We start from the raw sequence: 24436 nt of genomic DNA on the forward strand, positions 1-24436 counted from the left end.
ACTCCGCAGCTTCCACTAGATGTCGGCCTATGCACAGCATGTGAATCTAAGCAGATACAAGCATCAGAAATACGATTACGGTGAGTAATGTATCCCATATATATATATTTGTGCATGCTTGTGTGTGTCTGCCTCTGATGTCTGTCCTAGACCTTCCTCTCTCCTCGAGCTGTTTTTTTCATACCGCCTCTGGATTCAGCATCTCAAAACTAGTAGTATTCCCCGGCCCACGGCGTCCCTCTGACCCCAATTCCCACACTCACTATTGGGATTCCGTCACAATTGCCTCTGATATTCAGTTTCTGAGGCAGGACCTATCGGGCTAGAGTGGGCATTACTGGCTTGCAATGGCCTTCTCAAAGGGTGACCTGTACTTCTCCAGGCACAGCAGCTTTCAAATGCATGGACATTGTTCCAAACAGCAGACCCAAGCTTAGACTCTTCAGAGATTTCCAGCGGTGAAGGCGTCTCTCCAAGGATTCAGTAGCGCTACTCACCACTGGCTACAGACAAGAGGAGACAGCGGAGCCCAGTGTGCAGTCGGCTCCCCTTCAGTGTGCAATCGGGCAGTACAAGTAGAAGTACCAGAACAAATTCTGTGAACTAACTTGCGAGATGACGGTGTCATGTTAATATTATCTGCACTTGGCACCAACACAATGGCAGGCAAGGTGATCCTGTGTTAGGTGCTCGACAGGGGCCAAAACCCCCCCAAATCTGAAGATAGAATGATAGAATTATATACAAAAGACAGAAAGGAAACAAATCCTGCAGACCCAAAAGGAGTGACTATAAGCATAGATAGGCAGCACTGACAGGGAAACAACGAAGACAAACACACTTGATTCCCACTTGTGGTGTGTACAGATTAGACTCAGAGTGTCTCACAAAGTCAGCGGAAATTCTTGTCTTCTGTGTCTGGATCCTGAGGCACGAACAAGAAAACAATACAAGACTGAAGGTAGTATGTGTTGTGATGAATCCAATGGTGTCGTCACTCCTTTACCAGCGGTGACCTCCCCCCATGTGGCTGGGGACTGCAGCCGCTACCTGATCCTGACCCTGGGTGTGGCTATATGAAGGAGGATCACATGAGGGGAGAGTACCTCCAGGAGAGTAGCAGGGCACCATTGGAGAAGATATGGTATTCCTGTGCTCTATTGGGGATAGCCCGTCCATATCCAATGCCTTACTGACATGTTGTTACACCTCCCCTCATTCGCCCCGGAAATAAACTGAAGACCTTCTAACACGATCTGTCTTGCCCTTCACAACTCATGACAATGGCTCCTTCGACTCTGCTTACAAGTTATTCAGAGCTAACTTGCACTTAAAGATTTCTGAAAATGCTCACCCAGACTTTCCCTGTAAAAGATCAGGAATGGCCTTCCATTCCCATAACTGCAAGAATACTGGGATGAGGAAGATGAATCGAGTGATGCAGAGCGGAAAAGACGAGGAACGCAAGTGGTGCTCTTGTTGTTGGGAGCCCGTATCACTAGGCGGGATATTTAAACTGCAGCAGCAGCAGACTGCGGAGAGCTGCTGGAGAGAGAAATCTGCTTCTCTCAGTGAGGACCGGGAGACCGCTGCGAGGCCACGAGGAGTTCCGTGGAGCCGTCCGGCTCAGAGAGCGAGAAGAGGAAAGCTGTACATGAGAGAAGGTAAGCTGCAAGAGCACCAGAAGCCAGCACAGGGCTCCTGGGCATTCGCAGGTGTGCAGCAGCGTTTGCCTACCCGGAGCCTGACAAAAAGCAGACGGGCCCAGCAGGAACTTCAGTACACAGAGAAGCCAAGGAACAAAGACGGCGAGGCGAGGAGAGACGCTGAACTACCGTCACCGGCTTACTGCAAGGGGAATAAAGCACGCCAGCAAAAACCGGTGAGTCCCCAAAGAATAGCAGGGACACCAGGGAATACTGGCAGATATGCCAAGGAAGAATAATTGTACAGAAAGCAAATAAGGCAACTGAAATAGAAGAAACCTCCGAACATTTTATTGAAAGGGAAACCAAACGAAAAGTATGACACTTTCATGAACGTCAATGTGTACAATACACGTTTAAGAAAAGCCCTGGTAGGGTAGTGCACCAGGCAGATACAGAGTTAGATAAAACTGAGAGTGGGTGCAGAACCCTCATGAAGGCAAGTCCTGGCAAGAGATATATGCCAGGCAATTACAAGTGTGTCTAAGAAAACCCTGGCAGGAGAATGCACCAGGCAGATACAGAGTTAGATAAAACTGAGAGTGGGTGCAGAACCCTCATGAAGGCAAGTCCTGGCAAGAGATATATGCCAGGCAATTACAAGTGTGTCTAAGAAAACCCTAGCAGGAGAATGCACCAGGCAGATACAGAGTTAGATAAAACTGAGAGTGGGTGCAGAACCCTCATGAAGGCAAGTCCTGGCAAGAGATATATGCCAGGCAATTACAAGTGTGTCTAAGAAACCCTGGCAGGAGAATGCACCAGGAATTGACAAATTGAACAGTGCATAAGAAATACATCGCCACAGGGGGGCCTGAGAAGGATGTATCCCGATCAGCCAAAGGCCCTGTAAAGCCAGAGAGAAAAGGAGTGAACACCTGGCAGGGGAGCACGCCGGGCATCCTACAAGGAGCAAGATGCAGAGCTAAGTTGAGTGTCAGTTCTGTGGAGAAGGAAGAGAAACTCAAGGAAACGATAGCTCTGAATAGACAACAGAGGGACGAGAAATCCATGGGAAGGGAACCACCCTCTGGAACCTTTGTGTTGGAGTTGTGCATATTTCCTTTTAAACATTGATCAATCACTCAAGGCCAAAGACATTACCCTTTTCATCGTAGAGTTTATTTTGTTTGAGTGTGTGGGCCAGAATAGTACTTTGGACACAGGATGGTTTTGTTTTGGACATTCTGCTCGACATAGGCTTAGTTTGGTTTTAGGTAGGGAAACGCCTCTAGAACAGGGTCAGAGAGCTATTTCCCAACCCCTTTTTATTTTAATGAAAGTCTTTGTCCAAAACCACGATTCCCTGTATATGAGTCTCATTCCTGGCTCTTCACAGGGTGCAGCAGGAACTGAACAGTGACTGCTTCCTGAAACTGAAACCACAATACTGAAACATGGCAAAGGAAAGGGACTCAAATCCCTGCTTGAAAACCAAGCTTCCAAATGCTTAGCACAAGTGAAGACAAGAACATTAACACACACCCTTAAAGAAATATCCGTGGAAACAACAAGTAGGTGAAGTAAACGCGGTTCAAGACAGAGAATGGGAAGAAAGAGCATAAACAGGAGGACTGGGGACAATGCACAGGGGTACAGTGTACTGTAAATGCCGACTGGTATCGTGGAAAAGCAGACTGAACTACAGACTAGAAACACAGAAACTCCGGACTAAAACTCTGGAGTACAATTACCAGCACTAAACTGCGAATTGGTAACAAGGAAACTACGGGCAGTTAACATGGACTACTGGCACAAGCAAGGAACTGCAGGCAGAGGGCACAGTGCTGCAGGCACTTAAATTGAAGCATGCACAGGATTCAGAAACAACAGAACCTGGCAGAACAGTGTGTGACAGCAAGGAAGGTAGAGCGCTAACTCAGAGCCAGAACCAGGTTCTTCTGCAGGCAGCTGCTTAGGTACTGACATACCTAGGGCTGGAGCACCACACCTGAAGGTAATATCGCTCTCGATTGCTCTCGTGCATTCTCTCTCTCTCTCTTGCCATCTCTTTTTTGTGCTCTTTCTCACTCTCTCTTGCTTTCTCTCTGTTCTCTATCCCCCCATCCCTTGAGAAGCTGAAAGCAGTACGGACGTACAGGGCTTTCGGGGATTGTAGTTTTCACACTGCTGCATAGAAATCGCCAGGTTTCAAGAACTGACAAAAGGTGCATCTTCAATGAAAGAATCCAATGGTCCCAAACTTGATGTGAGGCAGTGTATGATGGGAAAGGGGGGTGATGGCTTTTGTTTTGTCTGCCTGGCTATATGTGGGGTATTTCCTGGGATACTCTTGGATTAGAGTTTGTTAACTTTATTCGGAAAGTAAATCTCCATCAAAGTGCAATTTTTTACAATACAAAGCATTAAAAACCCAATTTCCATTCATATCTGCATTGTTCTCGGTATTATAAGAGCATTCTTTTTACAATAAATGTACAATAATAAAACCAATATCAGCTCATATAGATCCCACCCAACCTACTGCTCTGCCAGTGTGGTGGGGATTATAGTCGTCCCTAGCATTCGCTTCTTGAATGCAGATCTTGGGAATGTTGAGACTGCGGGCACATGTACAGGATGGCTGCAACGTTTCAGGGCTCGGATAGCTGATGGGATTGGGAGCTGGACTAAATGGCTGCAAACTGGGGCAAGCCAACGCCCCTTGCCCGGGAATGGTCCTTGCAAAAAAAGAAAAGACGCGCCTCATCCTCGTGCCCCTTGCCATAAAGAGGGCATAGGGACGAGGGGCAAGACCCACTCTTCCACTTGCTAGACTCGTGGGCCAATGGGAGCAGGCCTAATCAAAACTTAGCAAACCAGGTCTTTCATTTTGCTACCATCGGGAGGTCCAGATATACCTCCGACCCCCAGACGTCCTTAAACTGCAAATAGGCCATGGCATTTTTCCCCCCAATTATCAACTATCATACTCCACGCCCATTTTCTGAAATTATTCTTGACCACCACCTTATAGGCACTACCCAACCTTGGGGGGTCACTCCATAGATCCCCCAGTCCAATGTTAAAAAGCATGGTTCTTACATGCCTAAACCAAGAAAGTTTCCTACCACCTGGCATTGAGAGAACTTCTTCTAAACCTTCCCTAAACAAAACAAAGGCTTTATTATTCCAAATCTGCAGCCAGTAGAACACTAGCTGCATCATAGTAGCATATTGAATCTCAATAAGGCCAAAATTGCATGCTACTGGCGTGCACGGCACATTGGGGGGTAGAGCCAACAATGATTTCAAAAATCTATTTTCAGCATCTGAATGGCGGTGCAATGATCCACACCCCCTAGATCAGCACCATAGGTTACCCCTGGAATTGTCTGGAACTGGTAGATCTTAAGAGGTACCCGAAAGGCCCTCGCCATCCAGTCTTGTCACCAGATTCCTAATGAGGCCGCGCTGATGCAAGTGCGAAAGTGAACACCTTGCTATCTGGAAAATTCTTATACTGAGGAACGTTTTGGTGGATATCAACCATAGGACCCCCGCGTCCAAATTCACTTGTAGTGGTTTCTAATGAAACCTCAATGTCGCATTGGTGTGGGAATATACTGAGAATCGACCGAGACGAAAAACCAGACACTTTGCAGGCGGAATTTAACACTAGGACATCAGAGTAGCACAGACGTAATGTTAACAACCCTTGGACATCACAAGTAAGAGATTTGCCCTGATTTGAGAAAGACGCAGAGGTGTCGAAACACGTGTTATCACAAAGGGCCTTTTTCAATATTAAATAACTTTTGTTAACCATCCTGACGGGTCAGTACTTCATGACTCACGGAATCAATATGAATATGTAGTGTCTTACAATTCAATATGGCGCAGTAACAGGTGTGCCAGAAACTCAGCACATATAACCTTGCTAATCTGGTCCGGTCATTTTAGTTTATTCGAAAAGATCAACCACAAATATGTGTATGAGTCCACCACCTCCAGGGGCTGGTCATTTAAGTTGAAATGGGCCTGTACTGTGGCCTTTTCCCCAATGCCAGCATACTGCATGGTTTTAGTTTTACTGCATGGTTTTAGTTTTGGAGAAATTAATTCTAAGGCCTTTTGCGGAGCAAAGCTTATTAAAAACATCCATCTGATATTGCAGGCCAGCCGGAGTCTATGACAGCAAAATTGCATCATCTGCAAACGACAGTAGACTCCATTTGCTATTACCCAATATTGGGGCGTCCGTTGCAGCTTCTAAAAATCCAGAGACTAAACTATTGATATATAGTAAAAATAGCAAAGGCGCTGCAACGCATCCCTGCCTAACCCCTACAGTAATCAATACTGGATCGGTTAGCTCGCCAGACCCCCAATGTACCCGTGCCGTATTACCAGCATATAGTGACTTAATAGCATTACCCAGGGATGATGGAATGCCTCGTTCCTCTAGCACGGACCACAGAGAAGGCCTCAGGACTGTGTCGAAAGCCCACTGTAGGCCCACAAATGGCAGATACAAACATTGTGAATTAAGAAGCACGTATTCCCGGCATAAGAGGTCCAGCCTCATAGCCTGCTCTACCATGAAAATACCTGCTCTAAATCCCGCTTGCACTTCGGAAAGGAAACCCAGTCCTCCAGACAGTGCAAAAGTGCCCCGGAAAGAAAGTTTTGCCAGTTAGTCGATCAATGAGATTGGCCTATAATTGCTCAGGGAATCCCGGTCGCCTTTCTTGTATAATGGAATAATAGTTGCCTCCCTCCAGCTACTCGGTGGGTGATTATTAGAAGAAATGTCATTAAAACATTTAGTTAAAAAAGGTACCCAGAGCAGGAGTTCGCTTTTAAAAAGATCGATAGGGATGCAGTCCGGACCTGGGGCCATTCCCTTTTTCGCTTCGGACAATGCCTGTGCTACCTCAAGGGATGTAAACACATCAACCTTACCTTCGTTGGGGGGAAAAAGAGGGTACCAGTACCTGACCAGTCATCTCCCTTCTGGCCTGCTCGGATAAGGCAGTAAAATGATTGTGGCGAGCCACCAGGGTAATGTTGCTTATTACACCCAGCTGGTCAAGCTTAAGAAGAGTCATTTGACTCAGCAGCCCTACCAAGGGCCTGCCAGGTACGTTTACCCTGTTCGCTCTTCTTTTCAATATGCATGCATTTATAGTCATGCCTGAGTTTTTTAATCACCCAGCTGGAGTAACCACCCCAGACTTAAGTTCATTAACCAAGACAGTCTTGGCCTCCCGACAATCGCGGTCATACCAACCCACAGATTTACGGTAGCCAGGGATTGAGAACGTCTTTTCTTGGTGACAGACGGGGTGAGTTTTTCTACCAATAATCTATAAAATTCGGCCATTGATAAAAGAGAATGTCTCCACATAAGCCCCCAGTACTGGTAGCAACGCCTCATACGTTCTACCCTGAAATGCAGCTGTTGGTACTTGGGGCCATCAGCGATACATTCGGGCCTGGCAAGTGGTGCCAATTGGTACATTGACAGCGCTACTTTGGCTGCCAGTGTTGGAAGAGACCAAAAAAGACATTCTCATAGGCTCGTGATCACTCTCAACTCTCTCCATGACCTTAAAAGAAACCAGTCCATCCCACTAAGAAGCAGGATCAAAAATATAATCAATACGGCTCTCCTTGGTCTGTGAGCAAAAGGTTATGTGTGCCGGAGAGTATTCGAAAAACCTCCCATTGCAAGCCCTCAAACCATGTGCATATGGACTCTAAGAAGTTACACTACCAGCTGCACCTCCTCAGAGGTAGTCTTCCTTTCCTCTCTTTCCCCCAGAAGCTCACTGTCTCCAGAGCTCTGATTCTCTCGAGGCTGGACTACTGTAACAGCCTCTATCTAAATCTGCCTGCCTCTACTCTCCGCCCTCTGCAACTCATCCAGAACAGGACTGCGAGACTTGTCCTTGGCCTCAAGCCCAGGGACCGTATCTCTCCAGGACTGAAATCTCTGCACTGGCTACCAGTGGCTGCAAGGATTAAGTTCAAAACCCTCTGTATTGTCCAAAAGGCCTTCTGGGGCCTGGGGCCTCAATACCTTCAACTCTATCTTCCTAAATATCTTCCTTCTCGAGTTCTTCGCTCATCCACCTCCTCAGGGTCAGTCGCTTCTCCAAGCAACGAGTTGGTGGTAGATCTCTCTCTTTTCGGCTGGGGCCTCCCTCTGGAACAGCCTCCCTGTCTCTTTGAAAATTGAGGAGAACCATCTCTGGTTCCGGAAGCACCTCAAGACCTGCCTCTTTGCTTCTGCTTTCTCTCCTCCACTCCCCTACTGAACTCCTGGCTGAAACTACACTGGTCTCCTGGCTACCCTGTGTTCTCAGGCCCAGGTCCCCTCCCCGCCAGTTGCACACCTGCACTGCCCCCCTGGCAACCCTTGCACCCTGTGGCTTTTTCTGTATCCCTAGAGCCCTCTACCAGCACTTGCCACCTGTTGACTGCACTTACCCTTGCAGCTGCTACCAGCCGGCCGCACTTCTTATTTATTGTTCCTATTTATTGCTTCTATTTATTTACTGTTTATCCTATGTACTGCACTTCCCCACCCGCCTCCCCCTTGCACTTTCCCCTTACCCACCTCCCCCGCACTTGCGTGATCTCAATGTCCCCTTGTCTAGTAAGATCGTTGTCTCTGTCTTCCCTCCGTTACCCTCCCTTGCCTCGTCGCGCCTTGAAACACTGTGTACAGGCGCGTTTTAAATGCCATATCATATCATATAATATAGCATCGACCGAACCCTGCCCGCCAAGGGGTAGCAACGCGTGCTCGGGGGGGGGGGGATCGACGGCCACGGGACACTCCATAATTCGTCTTCTGCGGCAAGGTTCCACATAGGCTGGCTCGGTTCCTACAACTGGCAGTTAAAGTTGCATAGCACAAATAACTGGTAGTTGGGAGAAGCAGCAATGGGTGGGAGGAGAGCTTGTCCAAAGCTGACTCCATGTGCTTTATGGTGCTCCGATTTTGCCTCAAATATACATTTACGAAGGAAATAGACAAGCCATTCCTAAAGTTGCACACCACAAAAAGTAGATCTGGTGAGCCCACACCCAGGACTTTACATGTTGCCTTGATGCTAGCATGGATCCAAATCAATAACCCTCCCTCAGGGCGCCCCCTCAAGGATCTAACCGCTGGTGAAAAGAAAGCCTGATAGTTGGGCATATGCACCTGTGAAAGTGACCATGTCTCCTGAAAGCATCTCACCTTATAATTGTTAATCAGGGCTGGGCAATCGGGATCTAATACTCTGCTGGCAAGCCCATTGATGTTCCACAATAGGACTGTGAACTCATCAGCTCCCCTCTGGGCCCTAAAGCTGTCCAGGGGGTCTATGCGGGGACTGCACTCCCTCTGATACTGAGCCAGCAATAGGATTTCCAAATAATGCCCGCCCAGGCTCAAAACCAGTTACTAAGCCCCCATAGGATCCCCCCTAATAAACAGGGCCAGCGTCAAACCCCAAGTGGAGGGTTTGCCTCCATGCATCGATATACGGTATCCAGGGCGCCCTGGGGAAATGGCTGCAGTCGGGGCATTTAAAGCAACGTCCAGTGTTTCTCATGAGCAGTCCAAGAGGAGCCCACTGGACTTCAGGTTCTTCACCGCGCCCCAGCATCTTGGGCTCCGGGGGACAATAGATCTGGCAAAACCCTCCCACCGACCCTTTGGGATGACTCAGGCCAGGCATCATGCAAGTGACAGTTTTTGAAGATGGCATCAAAACAAACCATAATCCCTTTTGCAGCCAATGCTCCTTTGCAGTTCCAAAGACAGGTCCTCACATACGGGTTGCTAAAGCCAAACCTGACACTGCAGCCACCACAGAACATGCAATCTGACAGGATGCGACAAGTCGTAAAAATACTACTTGTCATGTCTTTAACCCTCAACATTTCAAACAGTGCTTTGACATGGGTGTGTTTATATGCATTTTTACTCCCATGCGTTCTCCCTCTGAAAGTACATATTAGGTTCATAGACCGCCACCCCACCAGGGGATCATCGGCACCAGCACTGGCTAAAAGAGGGCCATGCGCCACACCCACAGAGGCGTTGCCACAGGGACCCCCAAACGCGTTTGCAACCCTTGGCGGTATTCACAACCTGCCAAGCATGGCTTCCACAGGAGGATGGGTTGTGGACATAATAGAGCCAGAGGCTGTCGCTTCACTGACACATTCCGAGGGCACCACATGAGACGGGTTAGTGGGTGGGACAATGGAGGGCACATTAGGTCGAGGCAGACATGCTGCCACTGGTGCTATAAAATGGTATGGGCTCTTTTCCGCAGGCGTTTGTGTAGCACCATCCACCACCTGCGACCCAGTCACCACTCCAGTTGGTTCCATCGACCCTACCGTGGGGGTTGTCAAATAGTATTAAACAATTTGACCAAACACTCCAAACATTTGTCCGTGCGTCCAGTCTCAACCCTCATTGGTCCACTCAGTTCTAGGACAGCTGCTGCCAAGTCCAAAAGTCTGTTATACAGACACGCCAATAGTGCTGAAAAGGGGGAGAATGTCATGAAGGAGTCTTCAGAACCCAGAGATACGCAGCCAATGCCGCCAGTACTGATGCCAGAACCTATGTCTGCTTCTCCCACGACAGAGAAATGTGAAGCAGCAGAACAACTCACATTCCGGTCCATCATAAGTAAGCCCTCCCCAACAGCAAAACCCCTCTCCTCTGTGATGTCAGCCACAGCAGGGATTGTGGTAAAGGGCCCAGGCATCGCCACCTGGATTGGCTGGCTAATTGTCAAAGAAGACAATGCTCCTTCAGGGGCTGGGCAATCCAGAGTTCCATAGTCCTCTTGGTCCCATGGGCGCACAAGCTCCCTGCTCATGGGTACACTAGACCGAGCATGCCCAAAATCTGCAACAACGTTCAACGATGCAGGAGCAGACTCCAAACAATTTTCCACATATGAACTATCGATGGAGCGCTCTAGGGCCTCCAGGATGGAACGATCAGTCCTATGGGGGCCGTTTGTCTGGCACACCTCTAGCTGAGGCAATTCAAATGAGTGGAGGGAGTGGGGATGTGGCACGAGGGGTCAAAAGGGGGCGCTGGAAACACAGGCCATACTCCTAGGCCTCTTCATGTGATCCCAAGACACCACAGGGGCAGGGGGGGGATTTGAGTGCTTGAAGTGTCTGGGACTTGCTGCGCCCCTCCCGACGTCAACACCCACATTGCGCCCCCTGCAACCACCCACTCTTCACCTGTCAATGTACCTTCCGTCAGTAACTAACCAAATCTTTCTTTCTCATTTATAGTCTGTGATCCAGTGTTGGGAGACAAGTGGAATGGAGAGGGGGCCATGGTGAGTACCTGCAGCAATATGACATTACTCTTTTCATGTTGGCAAATTCATACATTCAAATACATCATCTCTTCAGCCCTCATCCTTGCAACCTCCCTCTCTGCAGCCATTATTCCTGCAGTCTTCCACCCTACAGTGTCCTCTCTGCATCTCTGCAACCCTCATCGTTCCTTGCACCCTCCCTCTCTGCAGCCCTCATCCCTGAAGTATCCCTGTCTGCAGTCATCATACCTGCAACCTCCCTCTCTGCAGCCATTATTCCTGCAGTCTTCCACCCTACAGTGTCCTCTCTGTATCCCTGCAACCCTCATCGTTCCTTGCACCCTCCCTCTCTGCAGCCCTCATCCCTGAAGTATCCCTGTCTGCAGTCATCATACCTGCAACCTCCCTCTCTGCAGCCATTATTCCTGCAGTCTTCCACCCTACAGTGTCCTCTCTGTATCCCTGCAACCCTCATCGTTCCTTGCACCCTCCCTCTCTGCAGCCCTCATCCCTGACGTATCACTCTCTGCAGCCATCATCCCTGTAGCCTCCCACCCTACAGTTTCTCACCGTACGTCTTCCCTTAAAACCTGCAGCCCTTAACCCTTGCAGCCTTCACTCCTACCGCCTCGCTCTCTGCACCCTCATCCCTGCCGTTTTCCCTCTGTAGCCCCCCTGCCTGTATTCTCCACCCCTGCATCCTCCAACCCTTGTGGTTTTCCTCCTGCAGCCTTGCTACAGCCTTTACCCTACCAGCCTTGCACCCTAAAGCCTCTTGTGCCCCAGCCCTCTGCCTGCAGCCTCCCACCCTGCAGCCTTCACCCGTGCAGCCTTCACCCCTGCAGACTTTCACCACCTAGCATTCCTCCCTGCTGCAGCCCTGCTGCAAGGAGGCACTTTGTAGTCTGTACCCACCTCTCACATGTGCACCCAATGTCCTCTTAATATCCTGTGTGCCCATATGCCCAAGCCCTACTCATTTGCATAGCGCTGCTTGTCCTCCCCTACAGAAACTGTGATTGGTTCCCCCTGCTCTGCTTCTTTCAGTACGTGCCAGAGGATCTGTTTCCTGTCTACAAGGATAAAGTGGTCCCGATCGCAGACATCATCACCCCCAATCAGTTTGAGGCAGAGTAAGTGACATCACTGTGTCTGTGAGGGAGTCTTGATGAGTCTTTGTTTGACATCACCTTGACTCTGGTGGAGTGCAGGTGATATCACAGTGATAGTGGATGAGTCCATGTTGGAAATCACAATAACATTGAATGAGTGAACGTGGGGGACTAGTGACTGCAACTGCTGACGGTCACTGCTTTGTGGTGTGGCTTTACTTGCTGTGCTGCTAAAACCCTGCAGGCAGAGGGCAAACCAGAGGTGCCTAAAACCATAACTACCAGTGGATTCTGGGCAGCTGCAGGCTCTGTGGAACTCGTGAAGGTTCAAAGGGCCATGGTCGTTCTCTGATGCAGCCAGATTGGTTACGGTAGTTTTCTCTCACTTCTGGATACCAAGGTGTGGCAATGTCAAGATGGAGTCCCTCCTGCCACAACACTATATCCAAGAGGTTTCATGATGTAATGGTGGAAAATACAACCTATCAGCTGCAGGTAAATAAGGTGGATCGATTGCAGCGGCGGAGGAGGACCTACAGACTCACTGATATGTTGGGTGCTAAAAACAGGATTGCAGATTCCGAGGGTCACTGTTTAAGCAATTCTAAGCTCTATTCAGTTATCAGAGTGCAAATACCACTAGAGCTGGTAAGGAGTCCGGGGGAGATGGTGGGCAAGGCCATGATCCTGATAGCGAGAGCATGCCGGGGGAGAGGGTGGGCGAGGCCATGATCCTGATAGCGAGATCATGCCGGGGGAGAAGGTGGGCGAGGCCATGATCCTGATAGCGAGATCACGCCGGGGGAGAGGGTAGCCGAGGCCATGATCCGGATAGCGAGATCATGCCGGGGAGAGGGTGGGCGAGGGCATGATCCTGAAAGTGAGATCATGCCGGGGAGAGGGTAGCCGAGGCCATGATCCGGATAGCGAGATCATGCCAGGGGAGAGGGTGGGCGAGGCCATGATCCGGGTAGCGAGATCATGCCGGGGGAGAGGGTGGGCGAGGCCATGATCCTGATAGTGAGATCATGCCGGGGAGAGGGTAGCCGAGGCCATGATCCGGATAGCGAGATCATGCCGGGGGAGAAGGTGGGCGAGGCCATGATCCTGATAGCGAGATCATGCCCGGGGAGAGGGTAGCCGAGGCCATGATCCGGATGGCGAGATCATTCCGGGGGAGAGGGTAGCCGAGGCCATGATCCTGATGGTGAGATCATGCCGGGGCAGAAGGTGGGCGAGGCCATGATCCGGATAGCGAGATCATGCCGGGGGAGAGGGTGTGCGAGCCATTATCTGGAAAGCAAGATCATGCCGGGGGAGAGGGAGGGCGAGGCCACGATCCGGATAGCCAGATCATACCGGGGGAGAGGGTGGGCGAGGCCATGATCCTGATAGTGAGATCATGCCGGGGGAGAGGGTAGCCGAGGCCATGATCCGGTTAGCGAGATCATGCCGGGGGAGAGGGTAGCCGAGGCCATGATCCGGATAGCGAGATCATGCCAGGGGAGAGGGTGGGCGAGGCCATGATCCGGATAGCGAGATCATGCCGGGGGAGAGGGTAGCCGAGGCCATGATCCGGATAGCGAGATCATGCCGGGGGAGAGGGTAGCCGAGGCCATGATCCGGATAGCGAGATCATGCCGGGGGAGAGGGTAGCCGAGGCCATGATCCAGATAGCGAGATCATGCCAGGGGAGAGGGTGGGCGAGGCCATGATCCTGATGGCGAGATCATGCCAGGGGAGAGGGTGGGCGAGGCCATGATCCTGATGGCGAGATCATGCCCGGGGAGAGGGTGGGCGAGGCCATGATCCGGATAGCGAGATCATGCCAGGGGAGAGGGTGGGCGAGGCCATGATCCAGACGGCGAGATCATGCCAGGGGAGAGGGTGGGCGAGGCCATGATCCTGATGGCGAGATCATGCCCGGGGAGAGGGTAGCCGAGGCCATGATCCGGATAGCGAGATCATGCCAGGGGAGAGGGTGTGCGAGCCCATGATCCAGATAGCGAGATCATGCCAGGGGAGAGGGTGGGCGAGGCCATGATCCTGAAAGTGAGATCATGCCGGGGGAGAGGGTAGCCGAGGCCATGATCCGGATAGCGAGATCATGCCGGGGGAGAGGGTAGCCGAGGCCATGATCCTGAAAGTGAGATCATGCCGGGGGAGAGGGTAGCCAAGGCCATGATCCGGATAGCGAGATCATGCCGGGGGAGAGGGTAGCCGAGGCCATGATCTGGATAGCGAGATCATGCCGTGGGAGAGGGTGGGCGAGGCCATGATCCTGAAAGTGAGATCATGCCGTGGCAGAGGGTGGGCGAGGCCATGATCCTGATAGTGAGATCATGCCGGGGGAGAGGGTAGCTGAGGCCATGATCCGGATAGCGAGATCATGCCGGGGGAGAGGGTGGGCGAGGCCATGATCCTGAAAGTGAGATCATGCCGGGGGAGAGGGTAGCCGAGGCCATGATCCGGATAGCGAGATCATGCCGGGGGAGAGGGTGGGCGAGGCCATGATCTGGATGGCGAGATCATGCCAGGGGAGAGGGTGGGCGAGGCCATGATCTGGATGGCGAGATCATTCCGGAGGAGAGGGTGGGCGAGGCCATGATCCGGATAGCGAGATCATGCCAGGGGAGAGGGTGGGCGAGGCCATGATCCGGATAACGAGATCATGCCGGGGGAGAGGGTGGGCGAGGCCATGATCCTGATAGCGAGATCATGCCGGGGGAGAGGGTGGGCGAGGCCATGATCCGGATAGCGAGATCATGCCAGGGGAGAGGGTGGGCGAGGCCATGATCTGGATGGCAAGATCATTCCGGAGGAGAGGGTGGGCGAGGCCATGATCCTGAAAGTGAGATCATGCCGGGGGAGAGGGTAGCCGTGGCCATGATCCGGATAGCGAGATCATGCCGGGGGAGAGGGTGGGCGAGGCCATGATCCTGAAAGTGAGATCATGCCGGGGGAGAGGGTAGCCGAGGCCATGATCCGGATAGCGAGATCATGCCGGGGGAGAGGCCATGATCCGGATAGCGAGATCATGCCAGGGGAGAGGGTGGGCGAGGCCATGATCTGGATGGCGAGATCATTCCGGAGGAGAGGGTGGGCGAGGCCATGATCCTGAAAGTGAGATCATACCGGGGGAGAGGGTAGCCGAGGCCATGATCCGGATAGCGAGATCATGCCAGGGGAGAGCGTGGGCGAGGCAATGATCAGGATGGCGAGATCATGCTGGGGGAGAGGGTAGCCGAGGCCATGATCCGGATAGCGAGATCATGCCAGGGGAGAGGGTAGCTGAGGCCATGATCCAGATAGCGAGATCATGCCAGGGGAGAGGGTGGGCGAGGCCATGATCCAGATAGCGAGATCATGCCAGGGGAGAGGGAGGGGGAGGCCATGATCCGGATAGCGAGATCATGCCGGGGGAGAGGGTAGCCGAGGCCATGATCCGGATAGCGAGATCATGCCAGGGGAGAGGGTGGGCGAGGCCATGATCTGGATGGCGAGATCATTCCGGAGGAGAGGGTGGGTGAGGCCATGATCTGGATGGCGAGATCATGCCAGGGAAGAGGGTGGGCGAGGCCATGATCTGGATGGCGAGATCATTCCGGAGGAGAGGGTGGGTGAGGCCATGATCCGGATGGCGAGATCATGCCAGGGAAAAGGGTGGGCGAGGCCATGATCTGGATGGCGAGATCATTCCGGAGGAGAGGGTGGGCGAGGCCATGATCTGGATGGCGAGATCATTCCGGAGGAGAGGGTGGGCGAGGCCATGATCCGGATGGCGAGATCATGCTGGAGGAGAGGGTGGGCGAGGCCATGATCCGGATGGCGAGATCATGCTGGGGGAGAGTGTGGGCGAGGCCATGATCCTGATGCCAAGATCATGCCGGGGAGAGGGTGGGCGAGGCCATGATCCAGATAACGAGATCATGATGGTTGTAGTCTGCCAGGTCGATTCCTCTTTCCTTCTCTGTCCACATCTCAAGCACTGCTTCCTGTAATTTCTATCTGTTCAATATCCGTTGTGCTCATCCTATTCCATCTTTTCACACCACTAAGCTTCTCATCACTTCTCCAATTTTCTCTTGCATCGACTACTGTTCTGCCCTCCTCCTGGGTCTTCCTGCCTCCCATCTTGCTCCTCTTTGTCTAGAATTCCGATATCCGTCTCCTATTCTCACTTTCCCCACGCTCCTCTATTACTTCCTCTTTTTTATTAATATCACTTTTACCTTTTGATGCATGTATTCTTTTCCACTTTCTCTCTATTGTCTGTAAATGCATCCATGCTCTTGCTCTACTCTGTCTTCCCTTGTTTCCCTTTATTCTCCCCAGTTCCTGCTTACTGTTGCCAGACCTCCTAGTGCCTCATCCCATTTCCGTTCTTTTTCCCTTCTCGCTCCAAGGCATTGGCACACCCTTCCACTCCCCTTTTGTTCCTCAATTTCCAAACTCTCCGTAAAGCTCATCTTCTCGCTTCTCTTTCCCAAGCCAGTCTGTGTATCAGCTTCATGAAATAGGACGTTGGGAATTCCAAGATGGCGGATGCAGTTCAGCAGACACTAAAGACCCGAATGAGAGAGGCTGTAAGGCTGGACAGAGATTTTTAAGCGGAAGGAGGACTGGCCAGGGGAGAGCCAGGAGCCGATCCCTATATGCACAACTGGTCACCGAACCACCCTACTGGGCAGAGTCTGACAGCCAATCCCCACCCCATATGTGACACCAGAGTCCCAAAACATCAGGAGAGGCTGAAAGGAGTGTCCAGAACCCTATAAGAATGCAAAGGCTCTTTCAGGTAGTGGTGAAGTCTGCAGGAAGAGCTAGTTCAATTTTGGCTGGAGAAGTGAACAGAAGGAGTTGAATGAAAGCTGGAGGAGGAGCAAGAACTGGAGACAGGAGTCTGGAGGTGAATGCCCGGAGCCTGTGGAGAGCAGGGAATAGGCAGCTGGAAGCAAGACCCAGAAGGAGACCAGAGGCTGGAGGTGAATGCCTGGAGCCTGTGGAGAGCAGGGAATCGGCAGCTGGAAGCAAGACCCAGAAGGAGACCAGAGGCAGGGGGTGAATGCCTGGAGCCTGTGGAGAGCAGGGAATAGGCAGCTGGAAGCAAGACCCAGAAGGAGACGAGAGACCAGTGACCAGAGGCTGCAGGTGGATGCCTGGAGCCTGTGGCGAGCAGGGAATAGGCAGCTGGGAGCAAGACCCAGAAGGAGACGAGAGACCAGTGACCAGAGGCTGCAGGTGGAGGCCTAGAGCCTGTGGAGAGCAGGGGATAGACAGCTTGAAGCAAGACCCAGAAGGAGACCAGAGGCTGCAGGTGATGCCTGGAGCCTGTGGAGAGCAGGGAATAGGCAGCTGGAAGCAAGACCCAGAAGGAGACCAGAGGCAGGGGGTGAATGCCTGGAGCCTGTGGAGAGCAGGGAATAGGCAGCTGGAAGCAAGACCCAGAAGGAGACGAGAGACCAGTGATCAGAGGCTGCAGATGGATGCCTGGAGCCTGTGGAGAGCAGGGAATAGGCAGCTGGGAGCAAGACCCAGAAGGAGACGAGAGACCAGTGACCAGAGGCTGCAGGTGGATGCCTGGAGCCTGTGGAGAGCAGGGGATAGACAGCTGGAAGCAAGACCCAGAAGGAGACGAGAAACCAGTGACCAGAGGCTGCAGGTGAATGCCTGGAGCCTGTGGAGAGCAGGGAATAGGCAGCTGGGAGCAAGACCCAGAAGGAGACCTGAGGCTGCAGGTGATGCCTGGAGCCTGTGGAGAGCAGGGAATAGGCAGCTGGAAGCAAGACCCAGAAGGAGACCAGAGGCTGCAGGTGGATGCCTGGAGCCTGTGGAGAGCAGGGAATAGGCAGCTGGGAGCAAGACCCAGAAGGAGACGAGAGACGAGAGACCAGTGACCAGAGGCTGCAGGTGAATGCCTGGAGCCTGTGGAGAGCAGGGAATAGGCAGCTGGGAGCAAGACCCAGAAGGAGACCTGAGGCTGCAGGTGGATGCCTGGAGCCTGTGGAGAGCAGGGAATAGGCAGCTGGGAGCAAGACCCAGAAGGAGACGAGAGACCAGTGACCAGAGGCTGCAGGTGGATGCATGGAGCCTGTAGAGAGCAGGGAATAGGCAGCTGGAAGCAAGACCCAGAAGGAGACGAAAGACCAGTGACCAGAGGCTGGAGGTGAATGCCTGGAGCCTGTGGAGAGCAGGGAATAGGCAGCTGGGAGCAAGACCCAGAAGGAGCCCAGAGGCTGGAGGTGAATGCCCAGAGTCTGTGCAGAGCAGGGAATAGGCGGCTGGGAGCCCAGAGGCTGGAGGTGAATGCTTGGAGGCTGTGGAGAGCAGGGAATCAGCAGCTGGAAGCAAGACCCAGAAGGAGACCAGAGGCTGGAGGTGAATGCCTGGAGCCTGTGCAGAGCAGGGAATAGGCAGCTGGGAGCAAGACCCTGAAGGAGACCAGAGGCTGGAGGTGAATGCCTGGAGCCTGTGCAGAGCAGGGAATAGGCAGCTGGAAGCAAGACCCAGAAGGAGACCAGAGGCTGGAGGTGAATGCCCAGAGACTGTGCAGAGCAGGGAATAGGCAGCTGGGAGCAAGACCCTGAAGGAGACCAGATGCTGGAGGTGAAGGCCTTGAGCCTGTGCAGAGCAGGGAATCGGCAGCTGGAAGCAAGCCCCAGCAGGAGACCAGAGGCTGGAGGTGAATGCCTGGAGCCTGTGGAGAGCAGGGAATAGGCAGCTGGAAGCAACACCCAACAGGAGACCAGAGGCAGGGGGTGAATGCATGGAGCCTGTGGAGAGCAGGGAATAGGTAGGTGGAAGCAAGACCCAGAGGGAGACCAGAGGCTGGAGGTGAATGCCTGAAGCCTGTGGAGAGCAGGGAATAGGCAGCTGGGAGCAAGACCCAGACGGAGAACAGAGGCTGCAGGTAAATGCATGTAGCCTGTGGAGAGCAGGGAATAGGCAGCTGGATGCAAGACCCAGAAGGAGACCAGAGGCTGGTGGTGAATTCCTGGAGCCTGTGGAGAGCAGGGAATAGGCAGCTGGGAGCAAGACCCAGAAGGACGCCAGAGGCTGGAGGCGAATGCCTGGAGCCTGTGGAGAGCAGGGAATAGGCAGCTGTAAGCAAGACCCAGAAGGACGCCAGAGGCTGGAGGCGAATGCCTGGAGCCTGTGGAGAGCAGGGAATAGGAAGCTGGAAGCAAGACCCAGAAGGAGACCAGAGGCTGGAGGTGAATTCCTGGAGCCTGTGGGGAGCAGGGAATAGGCAGCTGGAAGCAAGACCCAACAGGAGACCAGAGGCTGGAGGTGAATGCCCAGAGCCTGTGCAGAGCAGGGAATAGGCAGCTGGGAGCAAGACCCTGAAGGAGACCAGATGCTGGAGGTGAAGGCCTGGAGCCTGTGCAGAGCAGGGAATCGGCAGCTGGAAGCAAGCCCCAGCAGGAGACCAGAGGCTGGAGGTGAATGCCTGGAGCCTGTGGAGAGCAGGGAATAGGCAGCTGGAAGCAAGACCCAACAGGAGACCAGAGGCAGGGGGTGAATGCATGGAGCCTGTGGAGAGCAGGGAATAGGTAGGTGGAAGCAAGACCCAGAGGGAGGCTGGAGGTGAATGCATGGAGCCTGTGGAGAGCAGGGATTAGGCAGCTGAGAGCAAGACCCAGAAGGACATCGGAGGCTGGAGGTGAATGCATGGAGCCTGTGGAGAGCAGGGAATAGGCAGCTGGGAGCAAGACCCAGAAGGAGACCAGAGGCTGCAGGTGAATGCCTGGAGCATGTGGAGAGCAGGGAATAGGCAGCTGGAAGCAAGACCCAGAAGGAGACCAGAGGCAGGGGGTGAAAGCCTGGAGCCTGTGGAGACCAGGGAATAGGCAGCTGGAAGCAAGACCCAGAAGGAGACCAGAGGCTGCAGGTGGATGCCTGAAGCCGGTGGAGAGCATGGAATTGGCAGCTGGAAGCAAGACCCAGAAGGAGACCAGAGGCAGGGGGTGAATGCCTGGAGCCTGTGGAGAGCAGGGAATAGGCAGTTGGAAGCAAGACCCAGAAGGAGACGAGAGACCAGTGACCAGAGGCTGCAGGTGAATGCCTGGAGCCTGTGGAGAGCAGGAAATAGGCAGCTGGAAGCAAGACCCAGTAGGAGACCAGAGGCTGCAGGTGAATGCCTGGAGCCTGTGGAAAGCAGGGAATAGGCAGCTGGAAGCAAGACCCAGAAGCAGACCAGAGTCTGCAGCGGAGAACCTGTAGGCTGAGGAAAGACTGACGTGAAGGTGGGGAGTTAAGAGATCTAGTGTGGTGGGAGAGGATGGATCCAGGATGAAGTAACTGGAAACAGTGAAGTGGGCACCCAGAGGGGTGAAGCAGGGAGAGTTGGGAGTGTTGAGGTCCTTCCTTGTTATGAGAGAGGGGCACTAAGGGGTAAAGAGGGGTGAATAACAAACGGACACGGTATCGTGAAAAGAGAAGCAGTGCTAAGTGGTGGAGAAGAGAATGTAGGAGGTACTAGAAGGAACTGAAGGAGGGCAGTGAAGGACCGCTAAAGGACTAAGAGGGGAAGGAGTAATGGATGTGTGTAGTGCAATAATATTAAAGGGGAGTTGGTGGACCCTTAGCCCAAAACGGGTACACCACTGCAAAGCTTTGTGATAGAGACTTGAGGCGTGACGCTGGTGAAGAGCAAGAGAACGAGGCAGGTGGCGGGAGGAGCAGAGCCTTGGGAGAGAGGGACATAGGAAGAACTTTGTTCTGGCATTAGGGCAACCTCCTGCCCGCCTGTGGCTCTTCACCTTTCTGGAAGTCCCGCCACTCACTGCCAAAAAGGCTCCAATCCACAGATAAGACCAGTGTAGGCTCTGCATCGTGAATGAAGTAATAACTGTGGGAAATGGGGGACAAGAACCCTTAAACCCAGGACTGAGAACCAAGAACTCTGGGTGAAGAGTTCTGGAACCACCCCAGAAACCGGCAATTGTGAAGATTAAAAGCAGCATTTGGGAGAGCCTAAAGCCCAAGACAGTAACGACGTTGCCTATTGGACAGTAACTGCCTATTGGATGGGTGTGGCAAGGGAGACCTGGTCCGGCCTTGCCAAGAACTGGGAGAACGTGTACTCGATCACTTTCTACATCCCCGAGAACCACTGTCTTTTGTGGTCCTAAACACTGACCAACCTTTAAGAATTACCATCCAGAAAACATTTAATTTAATGGAGACCTTACCTGTTTGTTATTTATTTGCCACTTGTGGAGATTTGTAATAAGTATGTGTTCGTGTATTCCTTACTGTGAGAAACCTGAAGGTGCCTCACCCGCTAGTCCCTGAGGATCTGTCATGCAGGTGGCCAGGACAAGGCCATTGCTTTTGGGTCCAGTTCCTGGGGTTGGACCAGTACAGGAGGATCACCTGGGTGAAGGGTCTTCAGAAAGGGGAAGTGGGACACCGGATGACAAGATGCGGTATCCCCTTCCCTGTAACACCTTTACCCCATCCAGGATACTTGGGAACTCACCCCCCCCCCACACCCCATTTTCCAACACAAACCCTTTCTCATAGCCACTCACTATGAGAGAAAACAGACTAACACCTGAGCTGTATACCTGGCATGTCCCAAAACAATGGTCAGGCAGAGTCAGGCAATTACTGATCATTACACACACCTGACTTCCATCACACTTCCCCACACAGATAAAAGGCGGAGCACAAATCACACTCTGAGCAAGGCAAAGCACGCGAGGAAGCAGCAGTTCCAAGATGAAAAGTTTAATAGAAGGCGAAATACAGCAAAACTGAAGAGGATTGCAAGGAGGGAAGTGCCCTTGACCTTTTCAACGAAAGACCATTACTTTCATGAACCTTTGAGAATAGGAAATGTAAAACCAGGAATCGAGGCTAAAGAATCCTGCATTGTGTGTTGGAGGTACACGGGGCTCTCCTGCTTCGATAATCAAAGTGGGGAGAATAGTTTACCGCTGTGCTACTGTCCTTGGCTCCCACAAGAAAAGCAGCACCAGTGAAGGCAGCACAGCCGGTAAATTGGGGAGACTGATGCCAGACCAATCTGTGTTGAAGCCAAGCTTGCAAGCAGCAACATTGTATAGTGAAAACTGAAGAGTACAGTATGTGAAGCGTATGTGGCAAGCGGCGCAAACGTAATTAAACAGCAGATGAGTGATTGAACTTTGAAGCCAAGATACAATACCATAGACAGAGTGGTCCGGTAACACGTGGGTGCTCATTTGAAAGTCTTTGTAAGATATCCAGCTGAAAGGTGGCAAATGTGAAAAGTAATACAAGAATTGTGAAATCGCAGTGGTCCTGCAACGGGTCAAGCAAAACCCAGTGCAAATTTGTAAGTCTTTGATAGTAGAAAAAAAAAAGAAAGTGGATGAAGTTGGTCCGAGCCCTACAGAGGGAGATCAGCTAAGAGCTTTGGTTAAAGCAAGGTTGTGTTAAGAGTTACATTTGAAATTGAAATTGGTCTGATCCCGGTGGAGGGAGACTAAATATGTTAAAAGGGACCCAAGGCCGGCTAAGGGGGATCTGGGGTGTACCGTGAGTCACCTGAGAAAGAATATCCTATTCTGTGAACATTGTGTAAAGCAGATCTGAGCCCGCATGAGGGGGATCTGGGGTGAATAGTAAATCGCCTGAGAAATTGAGTACTTCTGAAAATGTATAAGAGGGAAAAAAAAACTTGTTTGTTGCATCAGGCCCTCTGGATCAAGAGACTTTGAAAGGCAAAGAGACTTGGGCACGGAGGGCCCTGATGCTAATGTTTGAACTGCACCCTCGAGCTAGAGAAGCCAGAGACTGTGCTAAGCTTGAGTGTAACACCTTGTCCTGTGCTGAAAACGTGGGGCAGGGAGGCCAACGTCCTGAACATCCTGATATATAATTTTGTGAACACTTCTTTCTTTTTCGTAACATTGTTTTCCACACTATTTGTATTTGGAGGTAAGGATTGGCAATAGGTTCATTAGTAAAGGTCCTTGTATTTTGTCAAGACACCACTAGGACTGCGTTATTATTATTTGATGGTCATAGCTTGATCGCATCTGTAGATTTGGGATTAGATAGGCATTTTTCAAACCCTTTTTTTAGTTTTAGTTTAATAAACCTCCTTGAACTGTGGTCACTTGTGTTGGTCTTACTTTTGACACCATGCCTTCCTTACACCACTCAGACCTCCGTCGATCAATGTCCAACAGGTGACAGGACTTGAGTGAGGCATCTATGAATACGCAGAGGAGACGATTATTGGCAGCCAAACGTAAAGATTGTTATTGGGCGACAAGGGGTTCCGGCAGAAGGTGGAAGTGGAGGCCACGGTTGAAGGAATCGCCCAGGCAGTGATGACGCAGTAATGTTTTGCCTGGTGTTGTGAAGTTGTTTAGGTCCATTCAAGCATTAGCACGTTTGCTATCCTGATTGCTGATCCCTGGGCTAAACAGGGCCAGTAGGTTTGGGAAGTTTGGGTGAGGTACACAGATTGCTTGACACTTCTTCCCTTTTTTATGATTCCATCAAAGTCTGCAGGGATCGAGGGGAAAAAGTGGACACATTTACACCTTTCCTTCTTCCTCTTTGCGCTCCTCCCTATGATTTCTTCTTAAGCCTCTAGCTTTTCTTGCTTCACTTGCCTTCATCATTACTCCTCTCATTTAATGACTCGTGTGGGGCCAGCACGTGGCCACGGGATGGAGTTGAGCACCCCGGAAGCGGCATTCCCAGCTGGCCTCCATTTCTTTGCGCAGGTTCCATCCATTAACTTACTCCTGAAGGCTCAGCCTGTGTCTCAGGGCCACCTATGTGCATTCATCCATGGAATCTGCCGGTTTGTGGGCTCTGCCCTGCTTCAGAGTCTTACAGACTTCCTCAGGGTTTGGCACTGAAGACGGGCAGACACACAACCAAGAACCTTCGGGCCCTGCCTTAATCCTCTTAGTCAATGAGCATGCGTGTGCAGGCCAGTAGGTGTAGACCTGCCTGATAAGCATCCAGCGTTTCATCTGGGTCTTGTCCAGCTTGACACGTCACACAAATCAGAAATAGCAACCAATGATCGGGGTGACCAAACGAAACAAGCACACTTCAGTATTCATTCAATTCATAAAATGAATGCCATTGTTTTTGAGGTTGTTTAAATTAATTTTAGTTTCAACCAATTGCTTCAATGCATACATCCCTGATGGGATGAAATCATAACAGAACATACATTGGTGAAAATACAGTATCCAAAAATGATGCACTAACATTTTAGTCCATGCATTTTGGCCTGGACATACATTTAGAAAGACAAGTGTCTCAAGTGACATTTGGGATCAGCTGATCTGGTTTAACA

The 24436-nt window shown here is 51.7% G+C and overlaps 1 protein-coding gene across 1 annotated transcript in view; it reads left to right on the forward strand.

Annotated features, from left to right (window-relative positions):
- Positions 1 to 24436, forward strand: part of PDXK (pyridoxal kinase) — a 664932-nt gene that overhangs the window by 552708 nt on the left and 87788 nt on the right. Inside the window, exons 5-6 of the mRNA XM_069635674.1 lie at positions 10980 to 11026; positions 12056 to 12141. Coding sequence (XP_069491775.1) covers positions 10980 to 11026; positions 12056 to 12141 — 133 coding nt within the window. The remainder of the gene's footprint in view (positions 1 to 10979; positions 11027 to 12055; positions 12142 to 24436) is intronic.

This window comes from Ambystoma mexicanum, chromosome 7p (assembly GCF_040938575.1).
Source record: "Ambystoma mexicanum isolate Mex_15411 chromosome 7p, UKY_AmexF1_1, whole genome shotgun sequence".
Lineage (NCBI taxonomy): Eukaryota > Metazoa > Chordata > Amphibia > Caudata > Ambystomatidae > Ambystoma > Ambystoma mexicanum.